General features: G+C 46.2%; 1 protein-coding gene across 2 annotated transcripts in view; it reads right to left on the bottom strand.

Annotated features, from left to right (window-relative positions):
• Positions 1–20,836, bottom strand: part of c11h21orf91 (chromosome 11 C21orf91 homolog) — a 39,003-nt gene extending 18,167 nt beyond the window's left edge. Inside the window, exons 1-2 of one of the 2 annotated variants that reach the window (XM_070893227.1) lie at positions 20,740–20,836; positions 7,089–7,219 (exon numbers count right to left, since the gene is read on the bottom strand). In XM_070893227.1, the coding sequence (XP_070749328.1) occupies positions 7,089–7,212 (124 nt within the window). In that variant the 5' untranslated portion in view covers positions 7,213–7,219; positions 20,740–20,836. Of the gene's footprint in view, positions 1–7,088; positions 7,220–20,475; positions 20,508–20,739 lie in introns of those variants that run through there. The other variant, XM_070893229.1, reaches the window with a different exon arrangement.
• Between the last annotated feature and the right edge of the window lie 6,711 nt (positions 20,837–27,547).

Below are 27,547 nucleotides of genomic sequence, written 5' to 3'. Positions count from 1 at the left end.
TTAAGGGCCATATCTAACACCCTCTTGAATACATCCAATGAACTGGCATCAACAACTCTCTGCGGCAGGGAATTCCACAGGTTCACAATTCTCTGAGTGAAGAAGTTTCTCATCTCAGTCCTGGATGGCTTACCCCTTCTACTTAGACTGTGACCCCTGGTTCTGGACTTCCCCAACATCGGGAACATTCTTCCTGCATCTAACCTGTCCAGTCCCGTCAGAATTTTATATGCTTCTAGGAGACCCCCTCTCATTCTTCTAAACTCCAGTGAATATAGGCCCAGTCGATCCAGTCTCTCCTCATATGTCAGTCCTGCCATCCAGGGAATCAGTCTGGTGAACCTTCGCTGCACTCCCTCAATAGCAAGAACGTCCTTCCTCAGATTAGGAGACCAAAACTGAACACAATATTCCAGGTGAGGCCTCACCAAGGCCCTGTACAACTACAGTAAGACCTCCCTGCTCCTATACTCAAATCCCCGAGCTATAAAGGCCAACATGCCATTTGCCTTCTTCACCGCCTGCTGTACCCGCATGCCAACTTTCAATGACTGATCTACCATGATACCCAGGTCTCGTTGCACCGCCCCTTTTCCTAATCTGTCGCCATTCAGATAATATTCTTCCTTCATGTTTTTGTCACCAAAGTGGATAACGTCACATTTATCCACATTATACTGCATCTGCCATGCATTTGCCCACTCACCTAACCTGTCCAAGTCACCCTGCAGCCTCCTAGCATCCTCCTCGTAGCTCAAACGGCCACCCAGCTTAGTGTCATGTGCAACTTGGAGATATTACATTCAATTCCTTCATCTAAATCATTAATGTACATTGTAAATAGCTGGGGTCCCAGCACTGAGCCCTGCGGCACCCCACTAGTCACTGCCTGCCATTCTGAAGAGCGAGAGAGCGAGCGCATGTATTTACTGAGAATGAACCAAGAAAAATTCTTAAAATCTTGGTCCCTATTTCAGGCCTATTGCACAAACACAGCAAAACTCAGATCTAGAAGATGCAAGAGCGCCCATTAAGAAATCTAAATGCAAATACATGCACAATAGCCATTTAGAAACATCACTTACTGGAACAAAAAGTGCCAGGGTCAGCCAACAGCCAGTGTTAAACGTGCAGGACTGGTGACAATGTGTTGTGTACATAGCATACCAACAATGTAATGTAGCTGTAACAGTTGAAACATATTCAACGGGCCGCTGAAGGCACGGCCGCCAATGGTGGGGTGATTAAAATCCGGTATGCGCAAGGGGATAGAATTGGAGGAGTGCAGAGATCTCGGTGGGATTATAGGACCGGAGGAGGTTACAGAGATAAGGAGGGACGAGAAGCCATGGAGGGATTTGAAAACAACGATGAGGATTTTAATTTGAGGTTTTGATGAACCATGAGCTGCTGATACAAGTTATTGAAATTCTATAGACAACACTGCACGATCACAGGTTTCTGTTACTCACTAGCAGACCTATTCAGCAAATTATAGGGAAATATTGTACAAATTCTTACAAGAACAAGAAAACCCTTGTGTTTTCACAGAGAGCCAGCTCTCTCTGTACAATGGAAGGCCACACTGAATGTTTACAAAATTTAACCTTGTACCAAACATGAGTATAACCGACCAGGTAACTTCCTTTTGTTGCGGATTGAAACAAGAAAGTCCAATTTCCCCAATGACCTCATACATGCTATATGTAAATGAGGTTTTGTTTTCGCTGTCAATTCACACTCCTCCTTGCCTGCTGGGCGCTGACTCGTATAGTCAGGCCCTTAAACCAGTTTCATTGCCCCCTAGGTTTACCATTTACAAATCACCACCAGATCACCAATTCTTGAAAGATCGACTAACATGGTCTTTAAGTTCAAGTTAACATTAGTCTGTGGTGAAGGAGCCAGTTATAGATCACCGGACAGAGTCCAAATGGGATATTGCCAGCTGGTGCGGTGGGTGCCGACTCTCTGCCCTCCAGAGGGGGTTGGGCCGGTTCCTGACTGGGGCAGAGATCGGGTCGTATCGAAGGCAAGTGTCTTTAGAGATAACACTTGGTCCCATGTGATCTCCTGGACACGTTGTGATCACCCGAGGGGGACAGAGAGGAATTTGCCAGACTATTTCTCCATTGATTGGCCCTGGGAGTTGTCTCTCTCAAGAGATGGCTGTTGGGGGGGTGTGGGGGGCGTGGAAGTGTTTAGTTACAATGCTCAAGCCATTGAGTGTGTGTAGGCTTGATGGACCAGCTGGACTTTATCCGCTTGTCAATTTTGCAAGTTGTTCTGATGTTGGATCGTGCCCCTGATTTTGAGAGTCCTTGACAATGGTACAGAGCATTATGGTTAGGGAGGGGTTGGGACAGAAAGAGGAAAAACTAAATCAGGTGCCCAACCTCAGTGACTAATTTGTGATTGGTCCCAAACTGTCTTTCCAAAATATAAGGCAAAGAAATGATGCCTCGCCACAAACATGTGTGGACTCACTTTAACTTGCAAGTTTAAAGGGTTGCATCCCATTTCTTGCAACTGCGGGTGAGCATTACAGGAGCGGTATCAGACAAAATAACGACAGGCGACCAAAAGCTTGGTCAAAGAGGTTAGTTTTAAGGAGCATCTTAAAAAGGAGGAGAGGGGCCGAGAGGTTTAGGGAGGGAATCCTAGAGTTAGGGCCCAGGCAGCTGAAGGCACGGCCGCCAATGGTGGGGTGATTAAAATCCGCAGAATTGGAGGAGTGCAGAGATCTCGGTGGGATTATAGGACCGGAGGAGGTTACAGAGATAGGGAGGGGCGAGAAGCCATGGAGGGATTTGAAAACAACGATGAGGATTTTAATTTGAGGTTTTGATGAACCATGAGCTGCTGATACAAGTTATTGAAATTCTATAGACAACACTGCACGATCACAGGTTTCTGTTACTCACTAGCAGACCTATTCAGCAAAAATAGGAAAATATTGTGCAAATATTTACAAGAACAGGAAACTCCATATGCGTATTCACAGAGAGCCAGCTCCCTCTGTACAATGGAAGGCCACACTGACAATGTTTACAAAATTTAACCCTGTACCAAACATGAGTCACAATCGACCAGGTAACTTCCTTTTGTTGTGGATTGAAACAAGAAAGTCCGATTTCCCCAATGACCTCATACATGCTATATGCAAATGAGGTTTTGTTTTCGCTGTCAATTTGCTCTCTTCCTTGCCCGCTGGGCGCTGACTCATATAGGACAGTACCAAGGCACCTGGAACCCTTTGGTACCAGGCTATACAGACAGCAAATATCAGCAGACTCTTCTACTGTGGAATGTATCACCACACACAGACAGAAACACAGACAGAGAGAGAGACACACACACACACACACACAGAGACAGAAATAATAAACGATCTCCTAGTAAAAGATCCTCTCGGAATGAGTGATCACAGTATGGTTGAATTTGTAATACAGATTGAGGGTGAGGAAGTAGTGTCTCAAACGAGTGTACTATGCTTAAACAAAGGGGACTACAGTGGGATGAGGGCAGAGTTGGCTAAAGAAGACTGGAAACACAGACAAAACGGTGGCACAATTGAGGAACAGTGGGGAACTTTTAAGGAGCTCTTTCATAGTGCGCAACAAAAATATATTCCAGTGAAAAAGGGCGGTATGAGAAGGGATAACCAGCCGTGGATAACCAAGGAAATAAGGGAGAGTATCAAATTAAAAACCAATGCGTATAAGGTGGCCAAGGTTAGTGGGAAACTAGAAGATTGGGAAAATTTTAAACGACAGCAAAGAAGGACTAAGAAAGCAATAAGGAAAGGAAAGATAGATTATAAAAGTAAACTTGCGCAAAACATAAAAAGATAGTAAAAGCTTTTACCGATATATAAAACGGAAAAGAGTGACTAAAGTAAATGTTGGTCCCTTAGAAGATGAGAAGGGGGATTTAATAATGGGAAATGTGGAAATGACTGAGACCTCAAACAATTATTTTGCTTCGGTCTTCACAGTGGAAGACACAAAAACCATGCCAAAAATTGCTGGTCACGGGAATGTGGGAAGGGAGGACCTTGAGACAATCACTATCACTAGGGAGGTAGTGCTGGACAGGCTAATGGGACTCAAGGTAGACAAGTCCCCTGGTCCGGATGAAATGCATCCCAGGGTATTAAAAGAGATGGCAGAAGTTATAGCAGATGCATTCGTTATAATCTACCAAAATTCTCTGGACTCTGGGGAAGTACCAGTGGATTGGAAAGCAGCTAATGTAACACCTCTGTTTAAAAAAGGGGGCAGACAAAAGGCAGGTAACTATAGGCCGGTTAGTTTAACATCTGTAGTGGGGAAAATGCTTGAAGCTATCATTAAGGAAGAAATAGCGGGACATCTACATAGGAATAGTGCAATCAAGCAGACGCAACATGGATTCATGAAGGGGAAATGTTTAACTAATTGACTGGAATTCTTTGAGGATATAACGAGCATGGTGGATAGAGGTGTACCGATGGATGTGGTGTATTTAGATTTCCAAAAGGCACACAAAAGGTTACTGCAGAAGATAAAGGTACGCGGAGTCAGAGGAAATGTATTAGCATGGATCGAGAATTGGCTAGCTAACAGAAAGCAGAGAGTCGGGATAAATGGGTCCTTTTCGGGTTGGAAATCCGTGGTTAGTGGTGTGCCACAGGGATCGGTGCTGAGACCACAACTGTTTACAATATACATAGATGATCTGGAAGAGGGGACGGAGTGTAGTGTAACAAAATTTGCAGGTGACACAAAGATTAGTGGGAAAGCGGGTTGTGTAGAGGACATAGAGAGGCTGCAAAGAGATTTAGATAAGTTAAGCGAATGGGCTAAGGTTTGGCAGATGGAATACAATGTCAGAAAGTGTGAGGTCATCCACCTTGGGGAAAAAAAAAAACAGTAAAAGGGAATATTATTTGAATGGGGAGAAATTACAACATGCTGCGGTGCAGAGGGACCTGGGGGTCCTTGTACATGAATCCCAAAAAGTTAGTTTGCAGGTAATCAGGAAGGCGAATGGAATGGAATGGAAGACACACACAGACAGAGAGAGAGAGAGAGAGAGAGAAAAAGAGAGAGAGAGAGAGGAGAGAGAGGAGAGAGAGGAGAGAGAGAGAGGAGAGAGAGGAGAGAGAGGAGAGAGAGGAGAGAGAGGAGAGAGAGGAGAGAGAGGAGAGAGAGGAGAGAGAGGAGAGAGAGGAGAGAGAGACACACACACACACACACACACACACACACACACACACACACACACACACGTGCACGGCGAGTCTGCTGCAGACAGAAGGGAACTGTCGGTAACTCCTGGGCCCATATTAGGTATACTGCCGCAATGGAAGGTGTACCCAGGCTCAGGGCCGGCACTTCTTCATTCTACTGGTTTTTGCACAGCTCTGGATGAGCATTGAACGCTCGTCCTGGGTATGGGGAGGTACCATTACCCAGTAGACCATCAGGCAGTCTCCTGGCAAGTAACCCCACATCATTCCATACACTGGGGCACAGGGTTCAACGCTGGGCAGATATAGACTTGAGGACAGTGAAGTTGCTTTCGGTGATCAAATTATTCACAAAACAATGGAGCAGAAAGCAGCAGATTTGGTCATTAAAAAGGTTAAGCCTCAGGTGAAGCATTGTGTCCAATTCTAGGCATCACCTGTTTTCAAGAAGGATGTCGAGACCTTGGAAAGGGTGATACCAGGAATGAAAGACTTCAGTTATGCGGAGAGATCGGAGAATGTGGGAATCTTCTCCTTACAGCAGAGAAGGTTAACGGAAGACTTAATCGAGATATTCAAAATGTTGTTTTAGAGGCGAGGGCCCAGGGGCAGCACGGGCCAGCCCACACTGCGATATGTGTGCGCACTAGGTCTGTGCAGCAGAGCAGGTCTCCAGTCATCCTGGTTAACCCTTGCCACTGGACCAAGACCTAGCTCTGTCAAGCCCGTGTGGTGGCTGGTGTGCAACGGCCACCCCACGTTAAAAAAATCCACGCACAGGCATCTTCCACCCTTCAATGTGTAGTTCAGGACCTGGAATATCAGGGTCCCTCATCTCTTTTTGCTGTGGAAGCAGGTCATCTTCAATACGAGAGACTGCCTAGTATTATTCAAAATTATAATGGGTTTTGATAGAGAATGTTGGGAGAAACGGTTTCCTCTGGCACGTGGGTTGGTAACCAGAGGTCATAGATTTAAACTAATTGGCGAAAGGACTAGGAGAAATGAGCACCTTTTTTTCCCCCCCCCACTCAAAGGGCTGGTTCAGATCTGGAACACACTACCTGAAACGCTGATGGACGCAGATTCTATAGGGACTTTCAAAAGGCAAATGTACATGTACTTGAAGAGGACTAATTTACAGGGTTATGGGGAAAAAGCTGGGGCGTGGACAACTATATTGGAGAGCTCTTTCAAAGAGCCAGCACAATGATCCGAGAGATTTATCAACCAAAGGCAGCCGGAAGGGGGAGAAAGGGACGAGGATGGGAGACACAAAAGGAACCATTACAGTTACTACATTTTCTGTGATCACTCCCTGTACAGCCCAAGAGAACAGAAAATGTTGGAGCAAGTAATCCACATCTATAAAACGGGAGCTTTTAGTCACAACACTTAATCTAAAATAATACACTGGCAAGTGTTCTGATGAAGAGTTATTGCCAAAATGCTATCTTTAAGGGTAGTTGAATTTCTGGGACTCTCTTCTGCTAAAAAGCTGTTGAGGATGGGGGGGGGGGGGAGGGGGAGAGGGGAGAGGGGTTAATCGAACATTTCAAAACTGAGATTGATCGATTTTTGTTGGAATCAAGGGTTCTGGAACCAAGGTGGGTAAATGGATTAAGATACAGACCGGCCATAATCTAATTGAATGGCGGAACAAGTTTGATGGGCTGAATGGCCTCCCTCTTGTTCCCAAATTCACTTCCTTTTGTCAGATGCGGAGTGAGCTGGACTTCACTCCCGGCCCTCAATTGCTTTATAGCCCAACAGGAACAGACAGCCTAACCGGGTCACTTCGACGGGCAAACTTGCGGATGCGCCCCGTTATATAACACCCAGGGGCCACCCTTACCTTCGATGCTGAGCTCGAAGCAGACGTGGCAGAACGAAAGCATCTCCTTCGCAGTCTCCAGCTTACAGACGCCGCAGATATCATCGTCGTTTAGGTCAATATTAACAAACTGCTCTTCATTCATAGCGAGTCTATAGACAGCAAACAAAGTGACACGTCAAGCAGCATAGAATGATCAACCAACAACAATTGCAACTGTGGTTTAGAAACACACATCCTGTTGGAGAGATCATTCCGAGTTCAGAACATGGTTGATTTCATCAGCCAAATTAAAAAGATCACCCCAGCAAGTGTCACAACAATTTCCATGTCACCTGTTGATTGAACAGTAACTTGAAGGGCTGTGCTTTGGCTTGTTGGGAGAACGGCACTATTACAATGTATACCCTAAAGAATAAAACGTGCATTTATACAGAGCCTTTCACAATCTCAAGACATCCCAAAGTGCTTTACAGCCAATTATATAATTATTAAAGTGTAGTTACTGTGTAATGCAGGAAACGCGGCAGCCAATTTGGGAGTCAAGAGTTATGGGTAACGGTCAGGAAAGTAGAGCGGATGCCAAGATCAGGTATGATCTTACTGAATGGTGGAGCAGGCACGTGGGGCTGTATGGCCTACTCCTGCTCCTATTTCTTATGTTCTTATGTTCTTATGTTTGCGCACAAGCTCCCACAAACAGCAACGTGATAATGACCAGATATGCTGATTATTTAGTGATGTTGATTGAGGGATCGAGCACGCACGCGCACACTCCTGGGCCCCGACCTTGCTGCTAGGCCCCTCTAAACTCTCAACTCCCAACAGTAAGGTAGCCTGCTGACACTGCCTGCATTCACAGGTGAAGAATTTCCACACAAACAAGCTTCTGACGGAATGATGGAACAGTACATCTCTACAAGTCAATGCTTCATTCACCAACAGGCTGGGGCCCTTTATCTAGGAAAGAGAAGGCAGAGGGGTGGCCTGATAAAGTTCTTTACAAGTATGAAAGGGATCGACAGGGTAGACAGAGAGAAGATCTTTCCACACTTATGCAAGTGCGCAGAACTAGGGGCCAATAATATAAGCTAGTCACCAATAAATCCAATAGTGAATTCAGGAGAAACAGCTTTACTCAGAGTGGTTAGAACGTGGTACTTGCTGCCACAGGGAGTGGTTGAGGCCAATAGAATAGCTGCATTTAAGGGGAGGCTAGATGAGCGTGAGGGAGAAGGGAATAGAGGGATATGCTGATAGGCAAGACAAAGTAGGGTGGGAAGGGGCTCGAGTGGAGCATAAACACCGGCATGGTTCTGCAGGGCCAAATGCCCGGTTTCTGTACTGTAGACTCAAATGTAACAAGTTAGTACAAGAGCGAGGAGGGTGGAGGAGAAACAATGTTTAAAATAAAAGTAAAGGAATTGCATGAGCCATTGAAGCTTTGCTTGGTTCAATTCACAAGAGGAAGGTTTCAGTTAAAATTGAGTTATTTGGTGGCTACATCATAATAGGCAGTCTCAGAATCGAGGAAGACTTGCTTCCACTCTAAAGAAGAGTCCTTAGGTGACTGAACAGTCCAATATGAGAGCCATAGTCCCGGTCACAGATAGTCGTTGAGGGAAAGGGTGGATGGGACTAGTTTGCTGCATGCTCTTGGCGATGAGACTCGAGGTGCTCAGTGCCCTCCCGGATGCACTTCCTTCCAGGTGTCGGTGGGGATGTTGCACTTTATCAGGGAGGCTGTCCTTGTAACGTTTCCTCTGCCCACCTTTGACTCATTTGCCGTGAAGGAGTTCAGAGTACAGCGCTTGCTTTGGGAGTCTCGTGTCTGGCATGCGGACAATGTGGCCTGTCCAGCGGAGCTGATCAAGTGCGGTCAGTGCTTCAACTGTTCAGTCACCTAAGGACTCATTTTTAGAGTGGAAGCAAGTCTTCCTCGATTCCGAGGGACTGCCTGATGATGATGTAGTCACCAAATAACACCAACATGTACAAGCCCATTAGGCCTTTACCTCATTGGTTTGAACAACCCATGCTCCAGCTGGTATTAGCCTGCAATTTGTTTAAATTCATCTTTATTTGCCATTTTCTTAAACAAACTTCAGAGTTGGGGAATCTGGCAAACTGCTCAAACCAGCGACACCTGCCTGGGACAAGAACGCTGATTTTTAACTGCAGCTTTAGTGGAGCCACTAGTTTCTGGTGGCTGAATAAGTTAAATTCAGTTTTCATTAGTGGAATTTGCTCATTTTAAACAGTGTTTTGGGGGATCAGATGAGTCATTCCGTGATAAAAGGATTAAATCATTGGCATAGTCGAAGTATGTCAATACAGAGTCTTGTATCCAGAGAGAGAGATTCCACAGTGCTTCACGCCAAGTGAATTAGATTTTGAAGTGCAGGCAGGTCCCGACAGGTTGGCGAAAAAACCTTGCATTTCTACAGCACCTTTCATGACCTCAGGAAGTCCCAAAGCGATTTACTGCCAATGAAGTACTTTTGAAGTGTAGTCACTGTTGTAAGGCAGGAAATGCAGCAGCCAATTAGCTCACAGCAAGCTCCCGCAAACAGCAATGTGATAACAACCAGATAATCTGTTTTAGTGATGTTGACCAGGGATAAATCCCCTGCTCTGCAGACAGGGCCTCTGTTTAACGTCCCATCTGAAAGATAGCATCTCCGTCACTGCGGCACCCCCTCAGTACTGCACTGGAGTGTCAGCCTAGATTTTTGTGCCCAAGTCTTTGGGGTACACACAAGTAGCTCCCACCACTGCAAGCGAGATGAATGGCCAATTCATTTGATGTTTGGTGGCGTTTGTCAAGCGAGAAATGTTGGCCCGGCTTTCTTTTGAATACTGTCAGTGGGATCTTCGACATCCTCCTCAAGCAGATAGGACCCACAGACATCTCATCCAAAGGCCCTCTGACAATGAAAACTCCACCAATACTGCAGTGAAGTGTCAGCCAATATTATGTAGATGTGTCTGCAGGAGTTTCAACCCTGTGCTTAGAACTCACAGTCTGCTATTTTATCATAGGCAGACCCTCGGAATTGAGGAAGACTTGCTTCCACTCCAAAAATGAGTTCTTAGGTGACTGTACAGTCCAATACAGGAATTACAGTCTCTGTCACAGGTGGGACAGTCATTGAGGGAAAGGGTGGGTGTGGAGTCTGGTTTGCTGCACGCTCCTTCCGCTACCTGCGATTGTTTTCTGCACGCTCTCGGCGACGAGACTCGAGGTGCTCAGCGCCCTCCCGGATGCACTTCCTCCATGTAGGCTGACTTTGGCCAGGGACTCCCGGGTGTCAGTGGGGATGTTGCACTTTATCAAGGAGGCTTTGAGAGTGTCCTTGAAATGTTTCCTCTGCTCACCTGGGGCTCGCTTGCCGTGTAGGAGTTCCGAGATGTGCACTTGCTTTGGGAGTATCGGGTCAGGCATGCAGACAATGTGGCCCGCCCAGTGGAGCATAAACCAGCCACTGAAAACAGATTGTAACGATGGAGATGTTAAAATCGAACTCGTATTTATATAGTGCCTTTCACAACCTCAGGATGTTACAAAGTGCTTTACAGCCAATGAAGTACTTTTAAAACATGGCCACTGATGCAATCAGCCAATTTGAGCATAGCAGCGTGATATAACTGACCAGATCATCTGCTTTTAGTGATGTTGGATGAGGGATAAATATTGGCCCAGGACACTGGGGAGAACTCCCCCGCTCTTCTTCGAAAAGATTGTGACATGGGTTCTTTTACGTCCACCCGAGAGAACAGATGGGACATCACATCACATCCAAAAGACACGTTACACTGAGGCAGAGGGGTTAACACCAGTGGAGCAAACACAAGGAGAGCAAAGACCTGGAAGCCAACAAAAATCGGCACAAAGAAAACAATTAGAAGAGCAGGCTGCAGCGTTGTTACTGGGCCTACTGGTATTACATTAGAGGGAACAAACAAGAAACACCCACTTAAGCCAATAAACTTCAATGCTTGTCTTGTAATCCTCTTAACGCATCATCTTAAACTGCTCACTCCATTGCCGCCTCCATTGACAGACCTGTAAACACCAAGTACGTCACAACACTCTCCGCAGACGCAGTCCAATTATGGAAGGACAAAAATCAAAAGGGCGTTTTACACAGTGCAAGCAGGAACTGTACAAAAATTTCACACGCTTATTCTGCTTCACTGAAATCCTGGACACGGGGAGCACAACCACCTGGACAAATTCAAAAGGTCACTTCGCTCCTGTGGAGGCCGAGCTGGACCTGACTCACTGCCGCCCTCCCAGAATATCCGTGCTCTTCAAAGCACACCACATGCTCTTCCACAAACCCAACATCTGTACAATTGTGTTTCAAGCTGTCCGGATCTTGCAGTGTTCCCAACTGCGTCTCAGTAAGCTCCAGGTATAACGCCGGCTCTTTGAAAGAGCTATCCAATTAGACCCACTGACCCGCTCTTTCCCCGTAGCTCTGTAAATGTTTCCTTCAAATATTTATCGAATTTCCCTTTGAAAGTGAAGATTGAATCTGCTTCCACCGCCCTTTCAGGCAGCGCGTTCCAGATCACAACTCGCTGCGTACATTTATTTTCCTTATGTCGCCTCGGTTTCTTTTGCCAATCACCTTAAATCCGTGTCCTCTTATTACCGACCCTTCTGCCACCCCTATCAAAAACCGTGCACGATTTTGAACACCTCTATTAAATCTCCCCTTAATCTTCTGTGCTCTAAAGAGAGCAACCCCAGCTTTTCCACATAACTGAAGTCTCGCATCCCCAATTCCGTTTAATTAAATATCCTCTGCACCCTCTCCAAGGCCTTGACATTCTTCCTAAACTGCAGTGCCCAGAATGGAACACAACACTCCCGCTGAGGCCTAACCAATGTTTTATAAATGTTTAGCATTACCTTTGCATAACCTGCTCCACCATTCAATGAGATCATGGCTAATCTGTATCTTAGCTCCATAACCCTTAATACCCTTTTGCCTAACAAAAATCTATCCAATTGCCAATTGACCCCACAGTCTCAGCAGTATTTTTTTGGGTGGTGGGGAGATGGTTGAGGGGGGGGGTGTCAAGAGGGAAAAGGAGAGAATTCCAGATTTCCACTATCCTTTATGTAAAGAAGTGCTTCCCGACATCACCCTTGAACAGCCTGGCTGTAATTTTGAGGTTATGCTTGTGGGATAGTGATAGGTATGTGAACGGTTTACCCCTCTCTCCTTAACCCGGGGGGTGCTGCAGCTAACTGGAGAAGCCTATCCCCAGGCCAAGCATCTCATCACAGGCCAGGTATCAGCGCCTGGCGCTTTCAGTTCCCTTTTCAAAATAAACTCATGACAGCCAAACCAAAAATATTACACCAGCGACAGACCCAGACCAGCTTCCAGACAGGCCCAAGACATCCCAATAACTACACTGCTCAGCTCAGAAAGGTTGTGATTCTCTTGATTGAGCTGCGCGCACAGTATTTTTGCGTGTGCAAACCCCCAACCCCCGGCCCTGGGGAAATTCACTGCGACATCTCCCAACCTACTCGATCCCTTCGACGTATCAACAATGACGCAAGCCACAAAGTTGATGAGAAACCACAAGACGAGCTTGATGGATATTGGGGGAGACGGATATTGCGAAGTACTTGTAGCCACGCGAGAAAGGCAATTAAACTGTATGTGGTTTCAGACATTTCCTCCAACTAAGTATTGAGAAGACTGAAGGCATTGTCTTTGGACACCGCCACAAACGCCCTAGCTACCGATTACATCCCCCTTTCTGAACATTGAACGAACTTGCATTTATATAGCGCCTTTCTCAACCTTTACAAAGCTAATGTGGCTAATTGCATTTCTAATTAGTAAATAGACACTGCTTTTGGGCACGTGATCTTCACACAGTGTATGCGCATGAACTTTAACCTTTGTGTGTGTTTGTTAGTAAAATTTTTTTTGATATTTGGGAGTGCTATATGCTTTCTTGACTCTTTTATAGAACATCTCCACCCAAAGCTCTTCGGTAATAAAGCACTCTCGAAATGACGGTTGTATTGTAGGAAATGTGGTGGTCAATTTGCACACAGCAAGCTCCCATAAACAGCAATGTGATAATGAACAGATAATCTGTTTCAGTGATGTTGGTCGAGGGATAAATATTAACCAGGACACTGGGGAGAACTCCCCTGCTCTTTTTCCAAATAGCGCCGTGGGATCTTTTACGTCCACCGGAGAGAGCAGGCGGAGCCTCTGTTTAATGCTTCATCCGAAAGACGGCACCTCCAGACAGTGCAGCGCTCCCTTAGTACTGCACTGGGAGTGTTAGCCTGGATTCTGTGCTCAAGACCTTGGAGAGGGAATCAAACGCACATCCTTCTCTGACTCAGGAGTGCCATGGCTCAGGCCAGGCCAGACGGTTCTCAAGCTGGACATCCTATTTGCCCGGGAGCCGAACTTCCGACCCCATATCCTCATTCGCTACCTACTGCCACCTCAGCAAAATGCCTGTCTCCACCCCGGCACTATGAAAACGCGCCTCCTTTTTTTACCCGCAGACCCGACTATTTCTTTGCTCCGCTGGTCGCCTTCCAATTTCCGTACACTGGAGCGCATCCAACATTATGCTGCCATCATTCTAACTCGCACCAAGTCCCGTTCACCTATCACCCCTGTGCTTGCTGGCCTACATTGGCTTCTGGTCCTGCAACGGCTCAAGGCGGCAGCTCACCATCACCTTTTCCAGGGCAATTAGGGATGGGCAATAAATGCCAGCCTTGCTAGTGACACCCAAGTCCCGTGAATTAATATTTAAAAATTCTCATCCTTGTGTCCAAACCCCTCCATGGCCGCACCCCTCCCAGTCTCTGTAATCTCCTCCAGCCCTACAACCCGATATATCTGCGCTCCTCCAATTCTGGCCTCTTGCGCATCCCGATTTTAATCGCTCCATCATTACCTTCAAGCTGCCTAGGCCCAAGGAATTCCTTCCCTGAACCCCTCTCTCTCTCTCTCTCTCCCCCGCAAATCACTCTTTAAAACCAAACCTTAGATCGTCTGTCCAAGGCTCGGTGTCACATTTTGTCCGGTGACGCTCCTTGGCACGTTTCACTATGTTAAAGCCGCTATATAAACGCAAGTTGTTGTTGAGCTTAAGCCTTCCTCGATTTCGAGGGACTGCCTGTGATGATGATAAGCCACTGACAATCAGCTGAGCCACATGCACTGGGTACAGCACAGCGCAGAGATAAAACAAGCATCAGAAACACTTTGCGTCTGTCCCTAAGCTGATGTCACCCAGTCGTGTGCAACAATAAGCCTTTTCTTCAAAACAGTAACTTGATAACATTTAAAAATTGAAAATGCTAGAAATACACAACAGGCCCATCAGCATGTGAGCCTTAAATACTTTGATCAAGAGATCGCTCAGACTTTTTTTGAAGAACGAACAGTCCCAGGGTAGTGGACCTTGGCTCGAGGGGCCAATGGTCTACTCCTGCTCCTATTTCTTATAGAAACGTAGAAATTTACAGCGCAGAAGGAGGCCATTTCGGTCAGCAGCCCTGAAGGTTACATATAAACCTATGAACAATGAACAATGGCGGAAAGGTAAAGTGTACCCGTCCCAACCAGTCCGCCTCACACAACCGCGACACCCCTTACACTGAAACATTCCACACTCCACCCCAACCGGAGCCATGTTCCAAGTCTTTCTCTTTTACTCTAACCCCTCAGTTTTGCAATTGATCTCGTAGCCCCCCTTTCCCTGATAATTTGACATTCTTATTTAAAAAGGGAAGCACTAAAACTGCATTCCCGATGTGGTCTCAGAGATATAATGGCCTCCTTCTGTGCTGTAAATTTCGATGATTCCACACCAATATCGGACCGGCTGAGCTACATGGGAACACTTAATATACTGTCCACAACATCCCACACACAGAATTAATTGGTCAGTGAACAGTACTTTTGACAACAGTACCGTACTGTGTAACTTCGGCAGGGGTTTGATGAATTCTGATTTCCCCCACCTACACTGAACCACTTCCCCATTTGTAATATTCTCTTCATCTCTCCTGCTCTTGAAACCGCAACACACAAGCCCCCAACAATTTGAATGCAGTTACCATCCCATTCCCCAGTTAAGCCTGGCCAGGCGCTCGCCTGTTGAGAAGCTCGGCCCTCGCCCATTAACTTGGCAGCTCCGCACCGAGACCTTCACATGTGGGCTGTTAAACCACCAGGTTTCTGGCAGCTGCAAACTCCAATGTGTTTCTTTAGGTTTATTAACAGACTGAATCGCTGCATGAACTTGAATGGACCGCTCCGTGCGCCGATAGTTTTATTCAATTGAATAATGCACACAGCAGCTTTTGTACTAACCACAGTGAAACTTTGCTATGAAATGGAAGTGCAGAGTTATTCACTCCCCGCCCCGACACACACACACACGGCCCAGGTCTCCCTCCTTAGCTCTTCTAAAATACACGGAATACAAGGGAGTGAGGGGGGGGAGGAGGGAGAGTGAGGGGGGGGAGGAGGGAGAGTGAAGGAGAGGGGGGGGGGGGGGGAAGGTGAGTGAAGGAGAGGGGGGGGGGAGGGGGGGGAGAAGGTGAGTGAAGGAGAGGGGGGGGAAGGTGAGTGAAGGTGAGGGGGGTGGGGGGGGGGGAAGGTGAGTGAAGGTGAGTGAAGGAGAGGGGGGGGCGGGGAGCAGGTGCGTGAAGGAGAGGGGGGGGCGGGGAGCAGGTGAGTGAAGGAGAGGGGGGGGGTGGGGGAGAGAAAGTGAGTGAGTGAGGGAGGGGGGGGGGGGAAACTGAATGAGGGAGGAGAGGGGGGAGGCTGAACGGGCCTGGCCAACGAGAAGAAGCTGGGCCGAAGACTCCCCCTCCCTGTCTTTCAGATGAGATGTTAAACCAACTGCACTATTTTGAAGAAGAACAGGGGAGGTATCCCCAGGGTTCTAGCTAGTATCCCTCAATTGAACATCACTAATTTATCTGGTCACTATCACATTGCTGTGTGTGGGAGCTTGTTGTGTGCAAATTGGCTGCCACCTTTCCCACATTACAACAGTGACTACACTTCAAAAAGCACTTTGATTGGCTGTAAAGTGCTTTGGGATATCTGGTGGTTGTGAAAGGCGCTATAGAAATTAAAGTCCTTTTTGGCACGGCTTTAAAAAGGGCCCAACAATTGTATTCTGCTAACTGTTTTCTTCACTTAATTCCCATTGTAGAATATATTTTACCCTTTAGTCACAAGTTATCTGCAAACAGCTATTGATTAAAATCTCCCAACCTGGAGAATCTTTACTAAAATAGAATTTTGTTGAAAATGATGGTGGTTTTGATAGAGTAAATAAGGAGAGATGGTTTCCATTGGCAGGAGGGTCGGTTACCAGAGGGGACACATTTCAGATAATTGGCAAAAGAAGTTGGGGCCTCCGGCCTTCCATCCAATCACAGACCTTCCCTTTGGTTCTTTCCTCCCCTTCCCCTGGCTCTGCACTTGCTTGAAACCTTTTAATCCAACATCTTGTTCTTAGGAAAGGTCATCGACCTGAAACGTTAACTCTGTTCCTCTCTCCACAGATGCTGCCGGACCTGCTGAGTGTCTCCAGCATTTTCTGTTTATGTTTCAGATTTCCAGTGTTTTGCTTTTGATAAAATACTTCAATCTCCACAGTGGGGGCAAGAATGACATCACCCAATATAATCAGAGGGAGTTAGTATGCAGAATCATTATTATTTTGTTTTAAAAATGAGGAGCGCGGGGGAGGGGAGAGGGAAAGAAAGAGATGGAGTGGAACCTCAAATGTTCTGTATTTAAAGAGGCAATTCGACCCATCACGGCAGTGCTAGCTTTTTGCTAAAGCACTCCAAAACTAATCCTATTGCTCAGTTCTCTCCCCACAGCCCTGTATCTTCCTACACTTCAAATATTCATACTCTTTTCCTTTAAAAGATGCATTGCTATTTGCGTCAACTAATCCTTATGACAAAGTGTTCCCTACAAAGTGCTCCAACAAACCTATGTGAAGAATCTTCTCCTAGCCTCTGAAGTGAGGATTTCAAAGCGATCATCTCTCGTCACGGGCTCCCTCGCCAGAAGTAATCCTTCCCCATGGATTCTATCAAGACTATTTTTATGATTTTAAAAACCTCTATTAACCTTCTGTGCTCAAATGGATGAACAGACACACTAACCCAGTGTTGTCCAATAGAAATTGCTAAGTAGCCAGAGATGTGGTTGCAATGACACAGTTTTAGTGCACTAATTTTAGTAGACAATGCCTTACACACACGCTCATCATACAGGGTAACTTGTCTATATTCACTTATCAAACATCTCCCACCATTCACCAACGAGGATGACTTGCTTCCACATGGGTTCACAGATGTTTCAATGAAGGACCTGATATTTGAGTCCTGAACTTCAATTGAAGGGTGGAAGATGCCAGTGTATGGATTTTTTTAACGTGACGACTGTTGCACATCAGCCAACACACGGGCTTGACAGAGCTAGGCCTTTATCCAGTGGCAAGGGTTAACCAGGACGACAGGAGACCTGCTCTGCTGCACGGACCGAGTACGCACACATATTGCAGCCCCTGGGCCCTCGGTTCTTCTGGGCCCCGTACCCTCATTTGCCGCTCCTCCGTTGCGATCTCTCGCCGCTCCTCCGCCCTGACCTTCCCGCAGCTCCGCTGTACCCGTGCCCTGCCCATGTTCCTGCCCCTGCTCCAAACGCGACCTGGGTTTTGATGACATCACCCAGTCGCCCACCTCAAAATCGTCACAAACTTGGAGCAGCTCGCGCTGGAGGTTGTAGTGGTACGCCGCTCAAGCTCTTTTATAGCCCGACCTGTGGAGGTGTTCTCTCGCAGGACGGGGGGCCACAATGTCCCAGGGCCCGCCGTTCCAGCTCTTTTGTAGCCCAACTTGCAGAGGTGTTCTATAAAAGAGCCAAGGAAGCATAGCACTCCCAAATATCAAAAAAAACCTCACTCTGCTTTTCCTCTCACCGTTTTACCAACAAACGCACAAAGGTTAAAGTTCATGCGCATACACTGTGTGAATGTGAGCATGGAGATCACATGCCCAAAAGCGGTATCTATTTACTAATTAGAAATGCAATTAGCCACATTGGATTTCCAATGAACCACACGTGATAGTGGCTAACATATGGGGCAACACTGCCCCAATACAACAGTCACTGTACTTCAAAAAGCAATTCACTGCATAAAGTGTGTATAATACGAGCAAAAAAGTTCATTTCAGTCCCATCTGGCAGATGTTTTGACATGATAATAGCACCAAATAAAATGGAAGTGCTTTTTCTCCTTTAACCAAAGTCTGCTAGTAGCAAACCACAAAAATGTCTGCACAAGTAAGGCACACCAGAAACTACTGAAACATTGGTTTAAAAAAAAAATACACCCAGTAACAAAATTCTATTTTAGTAAAGATTCTCCAGGTTGGGAGATTTTAATCAATAGCTGTTTGTAGATAACTTGTGACTAAAGGGTAAAATATATTCTACAATGGGAATTAAGTGAAGAAAACAGTTAGCAGAATACAATTGTTGGGCCCTTTTTAAAGCCGTGCCAAAAAGGACTTTAATTTCTATAGCGCCTTTCACAACCACCAGATATCCCAAAGCACTTTACAGCCAATCAAAGTACTTTTTGAAGTGTAGTCACTGTTGTAATGTGGGAAAGGTGGCAGCTAATTTGCACACAACAAACTCCCACACACAGCAATGTGATAGTGACCAGATAAATTAGTGATGTTCAATTGAGGGATACTAGCTAGAACCCTGGGGATACCTCCCCTGCTCTTCTTCAAAATAGTGCAGTTGGTTTAACATCTCATCTGAAAGACAGCACCTCCGACAGCACAGATGTGTGTGAAATAGATGGATTCCTACAGATGCTGCCTGACTTATAGAATCATACAGCACAGAAGGATTCTATTTGGCCCATCGTGCCCATGCAGGCTCTTTGAAAGAGCTACCCAATTAGTTCCACTCCTCTGCTTTTCCATCATAGCCCTGTAAATTCTTCCCTTTCAAGTAGGCTTCCTGAGCAGTTCCAGCTTTTTTGGATTTTGTTTTCAGATTTCCAGCAGCTGTAGTGTTGTTTCTTGGACGAGCACACTGTCTTGTGGCTAGTTTCAGCCGCTAAAATGTCATAGATCAGTCTTAGTCTTGTTTTTAAGTTAACAAAACGTGGGGGTGGTGGGGAAGGAGTTGTAACAGATTATGGATTGGAGCACATCTCAGCAAAACTAACTCTTGAAAGAATGCTTTAACATCGAAAAACGATTTGCATTTATAATCACACCCTCCGCAACCTCAGGGCACCCCAAAGCACTTTACAGCCAATGAAGTACTTTTGAACTGTTATACCACTGTTGTAATGTTGGCAACACAGCAGCTAATCTGCACACAGCAGGATCCCACAAACAGTAATGTGATCATAATCACATCATGTTGTTTTTTTAAAGTGATGTTGATTGAGGGATTAAATATTGGTCCGGGACATTTTGGGAGGTGGGGGGGGGGGGGAGAGAAAGAGAAGAGAACACCCCTGCAATTCAAAACAGTTCTCACATAGAAAGACATACAAAAACACAAATAAGGGCTGAGTATAACAAGGGGGGGGGGGGGGGGGGGGGGGGAAAGAGACCGAAAGGGGTATACATAATACACAAACAAGGATTCAGTATAACATGCGAGCAAGGAGAAGGGAGGAGGAGGAGGGGGTGGGGAGAAAATAACCTAAGGGGAAGAAACAACATTCCAGAGCTTGTCTGCCCAATCGGGGGATTTCAGTTACCCCATTATTACGCACGAGGTTTTCCCCCCAGCAGCCCCCCAAAAGAATCAAATCGGTGGAGATAAATCCCAAATCAGCAGCAGAGGGCCCGGGGCGGGCGGGGGAAAGAGAACACAGTCAGTATTTAAAGGAGTAAGTCAAGCCCAATCAATCTCCCTCATTAAATATCCATTCTAAGAGGAGGGGAACAGATGCTCAGTTAATGTGGAAGTCTCACACAGCACTAACTGCACAGTGAGGGGCCCTGGGGAACAATGTTGCTCTAGTACTCACGGTGCTGGGGAACAATATTGCTCCAGTACTCAGTGCTGGGGAACAATATTGCTCTAATACTCACGGTGGTGGGGAACAATATTGCTCCAGTACTCACGGTGCTGGGGAACAATATTGCTCTAGTACTCATGGCCCTGGGGAACAATGTTGCTCTAGTACTCACAGTGCTGGGGAACAATATTGCTCTAGTACTCATGGCCCTGGGGAACAATGTTGCTCTAGTACTTACAGTGCTGGGGAACAATATTGCTCTAGTACTCATGGCCCTGGGGAACAATGTTGCTCTAGTACTCACGGTGCTGTGGAACATTATTGCTCTAGTACTCATGGCCCTGGGGAACAATGTTGCTCCAGTACTCACGGTGCTGTGGAACAATATTGCTCTAGTACTCATGGCCCTGGGGAACAATATTGCTCTAGTACTCACGGTGCTGTGGAACATTATTGCTCTAGTACTCATGGCCCCGGGGAACAATATTGCTCTAGTACTCACGGTGCTGTGGAACATTATTGCTCTAGTACTCATGGCCCCGGGGAACAATATTACTCTAGTACTCACGGTGCTGGGGCTGCTCATGCAGCGCTGGAATGTCCCAGTTACAATGTATCCGCTCGGCTCCCACTCCGATACTCGGCGTTCCACCGTCCAACCCCAGCCATCCGGGCCCGGCTCACAACGGGGAATGGCGAGGGGGGGGGGCGTACAATCCTAGAGACATCCACCTCCTCACAAAAACACACCTTCACATGCAGAATGATTGCTACATGATCAATCCCTCTCATTATTTTAACATCTAAATTATTTTCTAATCAGCTGTTGCACTAGTTTGATAATTCTGTGATTCTCAACACATATTCCCCCCTATTCCTGCTTGGTTGATTCCTGCGTCACGTTCCTTTCTGGAGCATACCATTATGTTTTACCTTCGGAGGGGGAGATTTGTAATGTTATTTTCCAAAGTATAAGAATACTTAAAATAACTGTTTGACTTTTGTTTAATTTTCAATAGTAGTCAGCTTGGTCCTTCTTTTACTCAGTTAGTATATAGCTATCTGGGGTTATTTATTAAACAGATGACCATTCCTCTCTCTCTCTCTCTCTCTCCCTTTCGGTGGTGCGTTCCACAATCGACTCCACACCGCCCCCAGCTGGTGGCTCGCTGTCGGCGCAGCTTGTTGGCAGCTGCTGGGAATTTCCTGCCGCTTCCCACAGGTCCAGCAACAAGTCACTGAGGCACTGCACTAATGGCCGACCTGGGGCTTTCCCCGGCTTGTGATCGCTTAACAACACTTGATTTACGTCAATTGGCCCAGAATTTCCTGCAATGGCGCGGCGCACAGCTTTGATTATGGGGTTTGGTGACGACATTAGGAACAGGAGGAGGCCATTCAGCCCATCGAGCCTGTTCCGCCAGTCATGCAAAGGCAAAACACTGGGATGCTGGAAATCTGAACTAGAAACAGAAAATGCTGGAAATACTCAGCGGGTCAGGCAGCATCTGTGGCGAGAGAAACAGAGTTAACGTTTCAGGTCGATGACCCTTCGTCAGATCTGGGAAAAGTTAGAGATGTAACAGATTTTCAGCAAGTGTAGGGGCAGGGAAAGGGGGGAGGAGAGGGAAGAACAAAAAGAAAGGTCTGTGGTAGGGTGGAAGGCAGGAGAGATTAGAGAGACCAAGGGGATGATAGTACAGGTACAAAGCAAAGGGAGATGGTAATGGGACAAGTAAAGAAACAAAAGAAGAACCACTTGTATTTATATAGTGAAATGTCCCAAGGCGCTTCACAGGCATATTGTGAAATAAAAAATTTGACACCGAGCTTCATAAGTAAAAATTAGCGCAGGTGACCAAAAGCTTGGTGAAAGAGGTATGTTTTAAGGAGCGTCTTGAATGAGGATAGAGAGGTAGAGAGCTTTAGGCAGGGAATTCGAGCTTGGGTCAACAGAAGGCACGGCCACCGATGGTTGAGCGATTATAATCAGGGATGCTCAAGAGGGCAGAATTAGAGGAGCGCAGACATCTCGGGGGGTTGTGGGGCTGGAGGAGATTACAGAGATAGGGAGGGGCAAGGCCATGGAGGGATTTGAAAATAAGGATAAGAATTTTCTCGTTCTTTTACTCAATTAGTATGTAGCTATCTGGGGTTATTTATTACACACATGACCAATACTCACCTTCCTCTCTTTCAGTGGTGCAATCCAGAGCCGACTCCAGACCGCAAGAGGGGAAAATGGCAATGGCAGAAATATCAAATGCTGCCAGGTGAAAAAAGAGGGGCAGAGGTTCTGGTCTGAAATTGTTGAACTCGATGTTAAGTGCAGAAGGTGGCAAAGTATCTAATTGAAAGATTAGCTGCTGCTTCTCGAGCTTACATTGAGCCTCATTGAAACAATGTAAGGGGCCGAAGGCAGAGAGGTCAGAGTAGGAGTGGGGCAGAGAATTAACTCCATTTACTCCCAATTGCTCCATATCCATTGATGCCCTTGCCTAACAAAAACCCATCCACCTCAGTCTTGAAGGCTCCAATTCTCCCCCAGCATCCACAGCCTTTTGGGGGAGAGAGTTCCAGATTTCTACCATCCTTTGTGTGGAAAAAGTGCTTCCTTATTTCGCCCCTGAATGCTGAGCTCTAATTTTTAAAATGATATCCCCTTCATTGCCCGATCCTCCTGTTGCAAACTTACTTTACTATTTTTATTAATGATCTAGATGTAGGTGTTGGGGGCATGATCTGCAAATTTACAGATGGTACTGAGATCTGTGCGAGTGTTAGAGCTGTAGATGATACTTGATGGCTTCAGACAGATCTTGATGTGTTGGGAGATTGGATGTTGAGTTAGGTAAAATGTACTGGTTATGCATATGGACAGGGCAAATGCTCAACAAAGATACACCCTTCAGGGAAAAGCATTAGAGAACGTGGAGATATAAAAAGATCTTGGTGTTCGAATGCATGCAGCTCTAAAAGTACATCATCATCATAGGCAGTCCCCGGCGTCGAGGATGACTTGCTTCCACTCTAAAAGTGAGTTCTCAGGTGACTGAGGAGTCCAATGTGGGATTTACAGTCTCTGTCACAGGTGGGGCAAACAGTGTTTGAAGGAACGGGTGGGTGGGGAGACTGGGTTGACGCATGCTCCTTCCGCTGTCTACGTTTGGTTTCTACTTGTTCTCGGCGATGGGACTCAAGGTGCTCAGCACCCTCCCAGATGCTCTTCCTCCACTTTGGGCGGTCGTGGGCCAGGGATTCCCAGGAGTCAGTGAGGATGTTGCACTTTATCAAGGAGGCTTTGAGGGTGTCCTTGAATCGTTTCCTCTGCCCACCTGGGGCTCACTTGCCATGTTGAAGCTCCACATAGAGCGCTTGCTTTGGGAGTCAAGTGTCAGGTATGTGGATGATGTGGCCCGCCCAACGGAGCTGGGCGAGCATGGTCAGTGCTTCGATGCTGGGGATGTTGGCCTGAGCGAGAACACTGATGTTGGTGCATCTGTCCTGCCAATGGATTTTCAGGATCTTGCAGAAGCAGCGCTGGTGGTACTTCTCCAGCGTTTTGAGGTGACTGCTGTATATGGTCCACATCTCAGAGCCATACAGGAGGACGGGTATCACTACTGCCCTGTAAACCATGAGCTTGGTGCTGGGTTTGAGGTCCATGTCTTCAAACACTCTCTTCCTCAGGCAACTGAAGACTGCACTGGTGATGTTGGACCTCGTCATCAAGGTCTCGTCGTCAGGTACATAAGCAATGCCGTGATGCAAATAAGGTGTTCATAAGACAATTGATTCTAAGACAAGGCACACTATTTTGTCCTGTACAGGCCACACTTGGAATACTGTGTCCAGTTTTGGTCTCCTCACATGGTGGGTGATATTGAGGCTTTGGAATGGGTGCAGGAGGGCCACTGGACTAATTGCCAGTATAGAGCATGTTAGTTATCAAGTTAGGCTAAAGAGTTGGGACTTGTCACTTTAGAGCAGCGTAGACTTAGGGGGGGATCTGATTGAAGTTTATAAGATAATGAAGGGAATAGATTTTGTTCCAGTTGACTGTTCCAATTAAATAGACTATGGAGGAACAAGGGTTACAATTTTACGTTGTATAAGGCCAGATCTAGGTTAGATGTCAGGAGGTGGTTCTTTTCCCAGATAATAGTGGACCTCTGGAACAGGCTGCTGTTTCGTTCGGTGGATGCTGATTCACTGAATTCCTTCAAGAGGGAGCTGGACATGTTTCTGGCTGGGGTGGACATCACCTCTTACAAAAGCTCAATAGCACAGGGAATTCAAGGCCAAAGTGATCTCCAGGACTAGTTCCGATCACCTAGATGGCTTGGAAATTATTCCCAGATTTTTTACTCAAATTGGCCTGGGTTTTTAACGTGTTTTTTTGCATCTCTCAGATCATCACATGGTTTCGGGAGGAGAGGGGAATGTATATATAATTATCAAGATATCACAGTTATGTGGACAGGCTGGATGGAACAGTGGGTTCTCTCATTGTTCGTAAGTTCATACTCCGAAATTCCATGGGAAAGTAATTTGAACACAGGGAAGCGAGCCTAATGGCAAATCAAGGACAAGAAAGTGACCCAGCCAATGGCTTACTCCATCGGCATGAATGAACTAGATGAGCAGATCAAAATTGGCTTGGCCTGAGTCATAGAATTCTGAATTTCAAATCATTTCACTATACTGAACTCGATCACTTGTGGAAAATTGTTTAAGTTATGGACACACTCAACTGCTGTATTCAGTTTTCTGGAATGTTCCAAGTTAAATAATTTTTTCAGATATTAGTAATTAATAAGCTACCCAAACCAGGGGTGAAATTAGACCTTGTTTCGTCAATGGGTCAGGCATGAAACGGGGCAAGAAGGTCGAATTTCATTGGGCTATGTCTCACGCTGCAACGGTGCCTGAAATATGATCGGCATTATATTGGCTTTGGCATTATTCAGGCATCAGGCTCCTTATATATGCTAATGAGAGGCCTGTTTAATCACCAAAATTGCTGAGAAACTGAGCAGGCCATGGACTGAGCATGCTCCTCTCAGGCATCCCGACTCCTTCGGTGGACTAATCAATGACTTAAGGGGACTGCTGTAGGGTGGGTTTTTATCTTTCGACCTTTCCTTAATGTGGAGCCAAGTAGAACAGGCAACTGCTGATCTATGCTCACCCTCTCCCAGGATCTATCTGAGGACCACTGCAGGTATTGTAGCCAGTCACAATTAGTCCAGAAAAATACCTGGCAGGCTGCCTCAGGGAACCCAACAGGTGTTCGTAGCTCGCCCGAGTTATTTAGGTGAGGCCCAATTTCGGAATGGTCTCCAGCTTTTACCGTGCACTGTGGGCACGCTGACCATTTCAAGCCAGAAAACGTGCCGAAACAAATTTCTCTACACTCTTAATTTCATCATTGGCACGTGCAGGTTCTACTGTGCCCTGCACTGAATGTACACTAAACTTAACACACAATGACAAAAAACAAGTGTTTTGATAGTTTTACCGAAGAATTAAATACATAAAGAAAGAGCAGAGGTTTTATTTTACTTTCATCAATTATTGTGAACGCCTGATTTTATTATTTTTCAGTCAAAGTGGCTGAGGCGAGAAAACTAGCGTAAACATAGGAAATTTGCGATCTCCAATGATTTGACTGGCGGAGCTATGATAATCAACTTTTCATGCTTACAGTTGGTGGAGGGGCACAAAAGTCCTGGGAAATTGTGGTGCATCGTGAATAATGGCGTAACTCATTTCCTGGGACTTTTACAGTGTTACACAAACCCATCGTCGTAGATGCGCCGTTCTATTGGTCCAAGTCCCAGGAAATTCTGGGCCATTGTATTTTCCATTTATTACCAACTTCTGACAATGCTGCTTCACTCAGCGGTATGTTTTCATACTATGTCTATTCTTCTTAGGCAGTCCCCCGGAGTCAAGAATGACTTGTTTCCACACTAAAATGAGTTCTAAGATGACTGATAAATCCGATGCGATCTACAGTCTCTGTCACAGGTGGGGCAGATGGTTGGAGGGAACGGGTGGGTGGGGTGCTTGGTTTGTCATACGCTCCTTCCGCTGTTTGTACTTGGCTTCCACGTGCTCCCGACGAAAAGACTCGAGGTGTTCGGCACCTTCTCCTCCACTATGAGCGGTCTTGGACCAGGGATTCCCAGGTGTCGGTGGGGATGTTGCATTTTTTCAAGAAGGCATTGTGAGTGTCCCTGAAGCATTTTCTCTGCCTTCCTGGGACTGGCTCGCCATGACGGAGCTCAGAGTAGAGTGCTCAGAGTCTAGTGTCAGGCATGTGGATAATGTGTCCCGTCCATCAGAGCTAAGTGAGTATGGTCAATGCTTCAATGCTGGGGATGTTGGCCTGAGAGAGAACGCTGATGTTGGTGCATCTATCCTGCCAATGGATTTGCAGGATTTTGCAGAGGCAGCGTTAGTGTCTATTGCAGTCTTATTTGTAAGAGCAGTTCCCACTGTTGATCCCCAGTCTGTGCTGCCTTAGAGCAGATACGGTTAAGGGAAGATTCAATCGAGGTGTTCACATCTATGAGGTCTTTTGACAGTAAAAAAGGAGAAACGGTTTCTGTTATGTCTGTAGTGTATTTATGAATGACTCCACGAGGCAATGTGTTGTACTTAAACTGTAGTAACCTTGGTCCTTTATTCCAAACTCCAGTGAGGCACAAGTCTTTTATACTGGGCCCTGCCACCAGGGCAGGAAACCCCGGTCTCCACCAGTTGCATCCTCTAGTGGTGCCAGCATAGTATATACACAGAGTAAACCTTATTGATAGTACATCAGGTAAACAAGTCTCCATCTTATGCAACTATACAGTGATTACACAGAGAGTATATCTATAGTCTGCATGTATAACAGTTTCCACTGACAAGTAACAGATTTAAGATAATTCGCAAAAGAACCGAGGGAATATGAAGGGAATTTTTTGTTACGCAGTGAGTTGTTATGATCTGGAATGCACTGCCTGAAAGGGTGGTGGAAGCAGATTCAATAATAACTTTCAAACACGAATCAGATACATGCTTAAAAAGGAAATATTTGTAGGGCTATGGGGAACTAGCAAGGAAATGGGACTAATTGGGCAGCTCTCCCTAGGCAACGTGTCAGCCTAGATTATGTGCTCAAAGTGTCTAGAATGGGACTCAAACCTATGACTTTCTGACCCGAGGCGAGAGTGCGACTCACTGAGCCAAGGCTAACAATTATTTAAATTGGGTTGAATTAAGAGGGAACAATGCCAGCATGAACTGGAAGGGTTAAAGGAGAAGTGTGTACTTCTGTGAACTGAGTGGGGTTTGTTGGACAGGATGGTGTATTTTAGTGAGCT

Source organism: Pristiophorus japonicus, chromosome 11 (assembly GCF_044704955.1).
Source record: "Pristiophorus japonicus isolate sPriJap1 chromosome 11, sPriJap1.hap1, whole genome shotgun sequence".
Classification (NCBI taxonomy): Eukaryota; Metazoa; Chordata; class Chondrichthyes; family Pristiophoridae; genus Pristiophorus; species Pristiophorus japonicus.
Note: the sequence above shows the minus strand (reverse complement) of the source record. Positions and strands in the feature narration are given on the sequence as shown.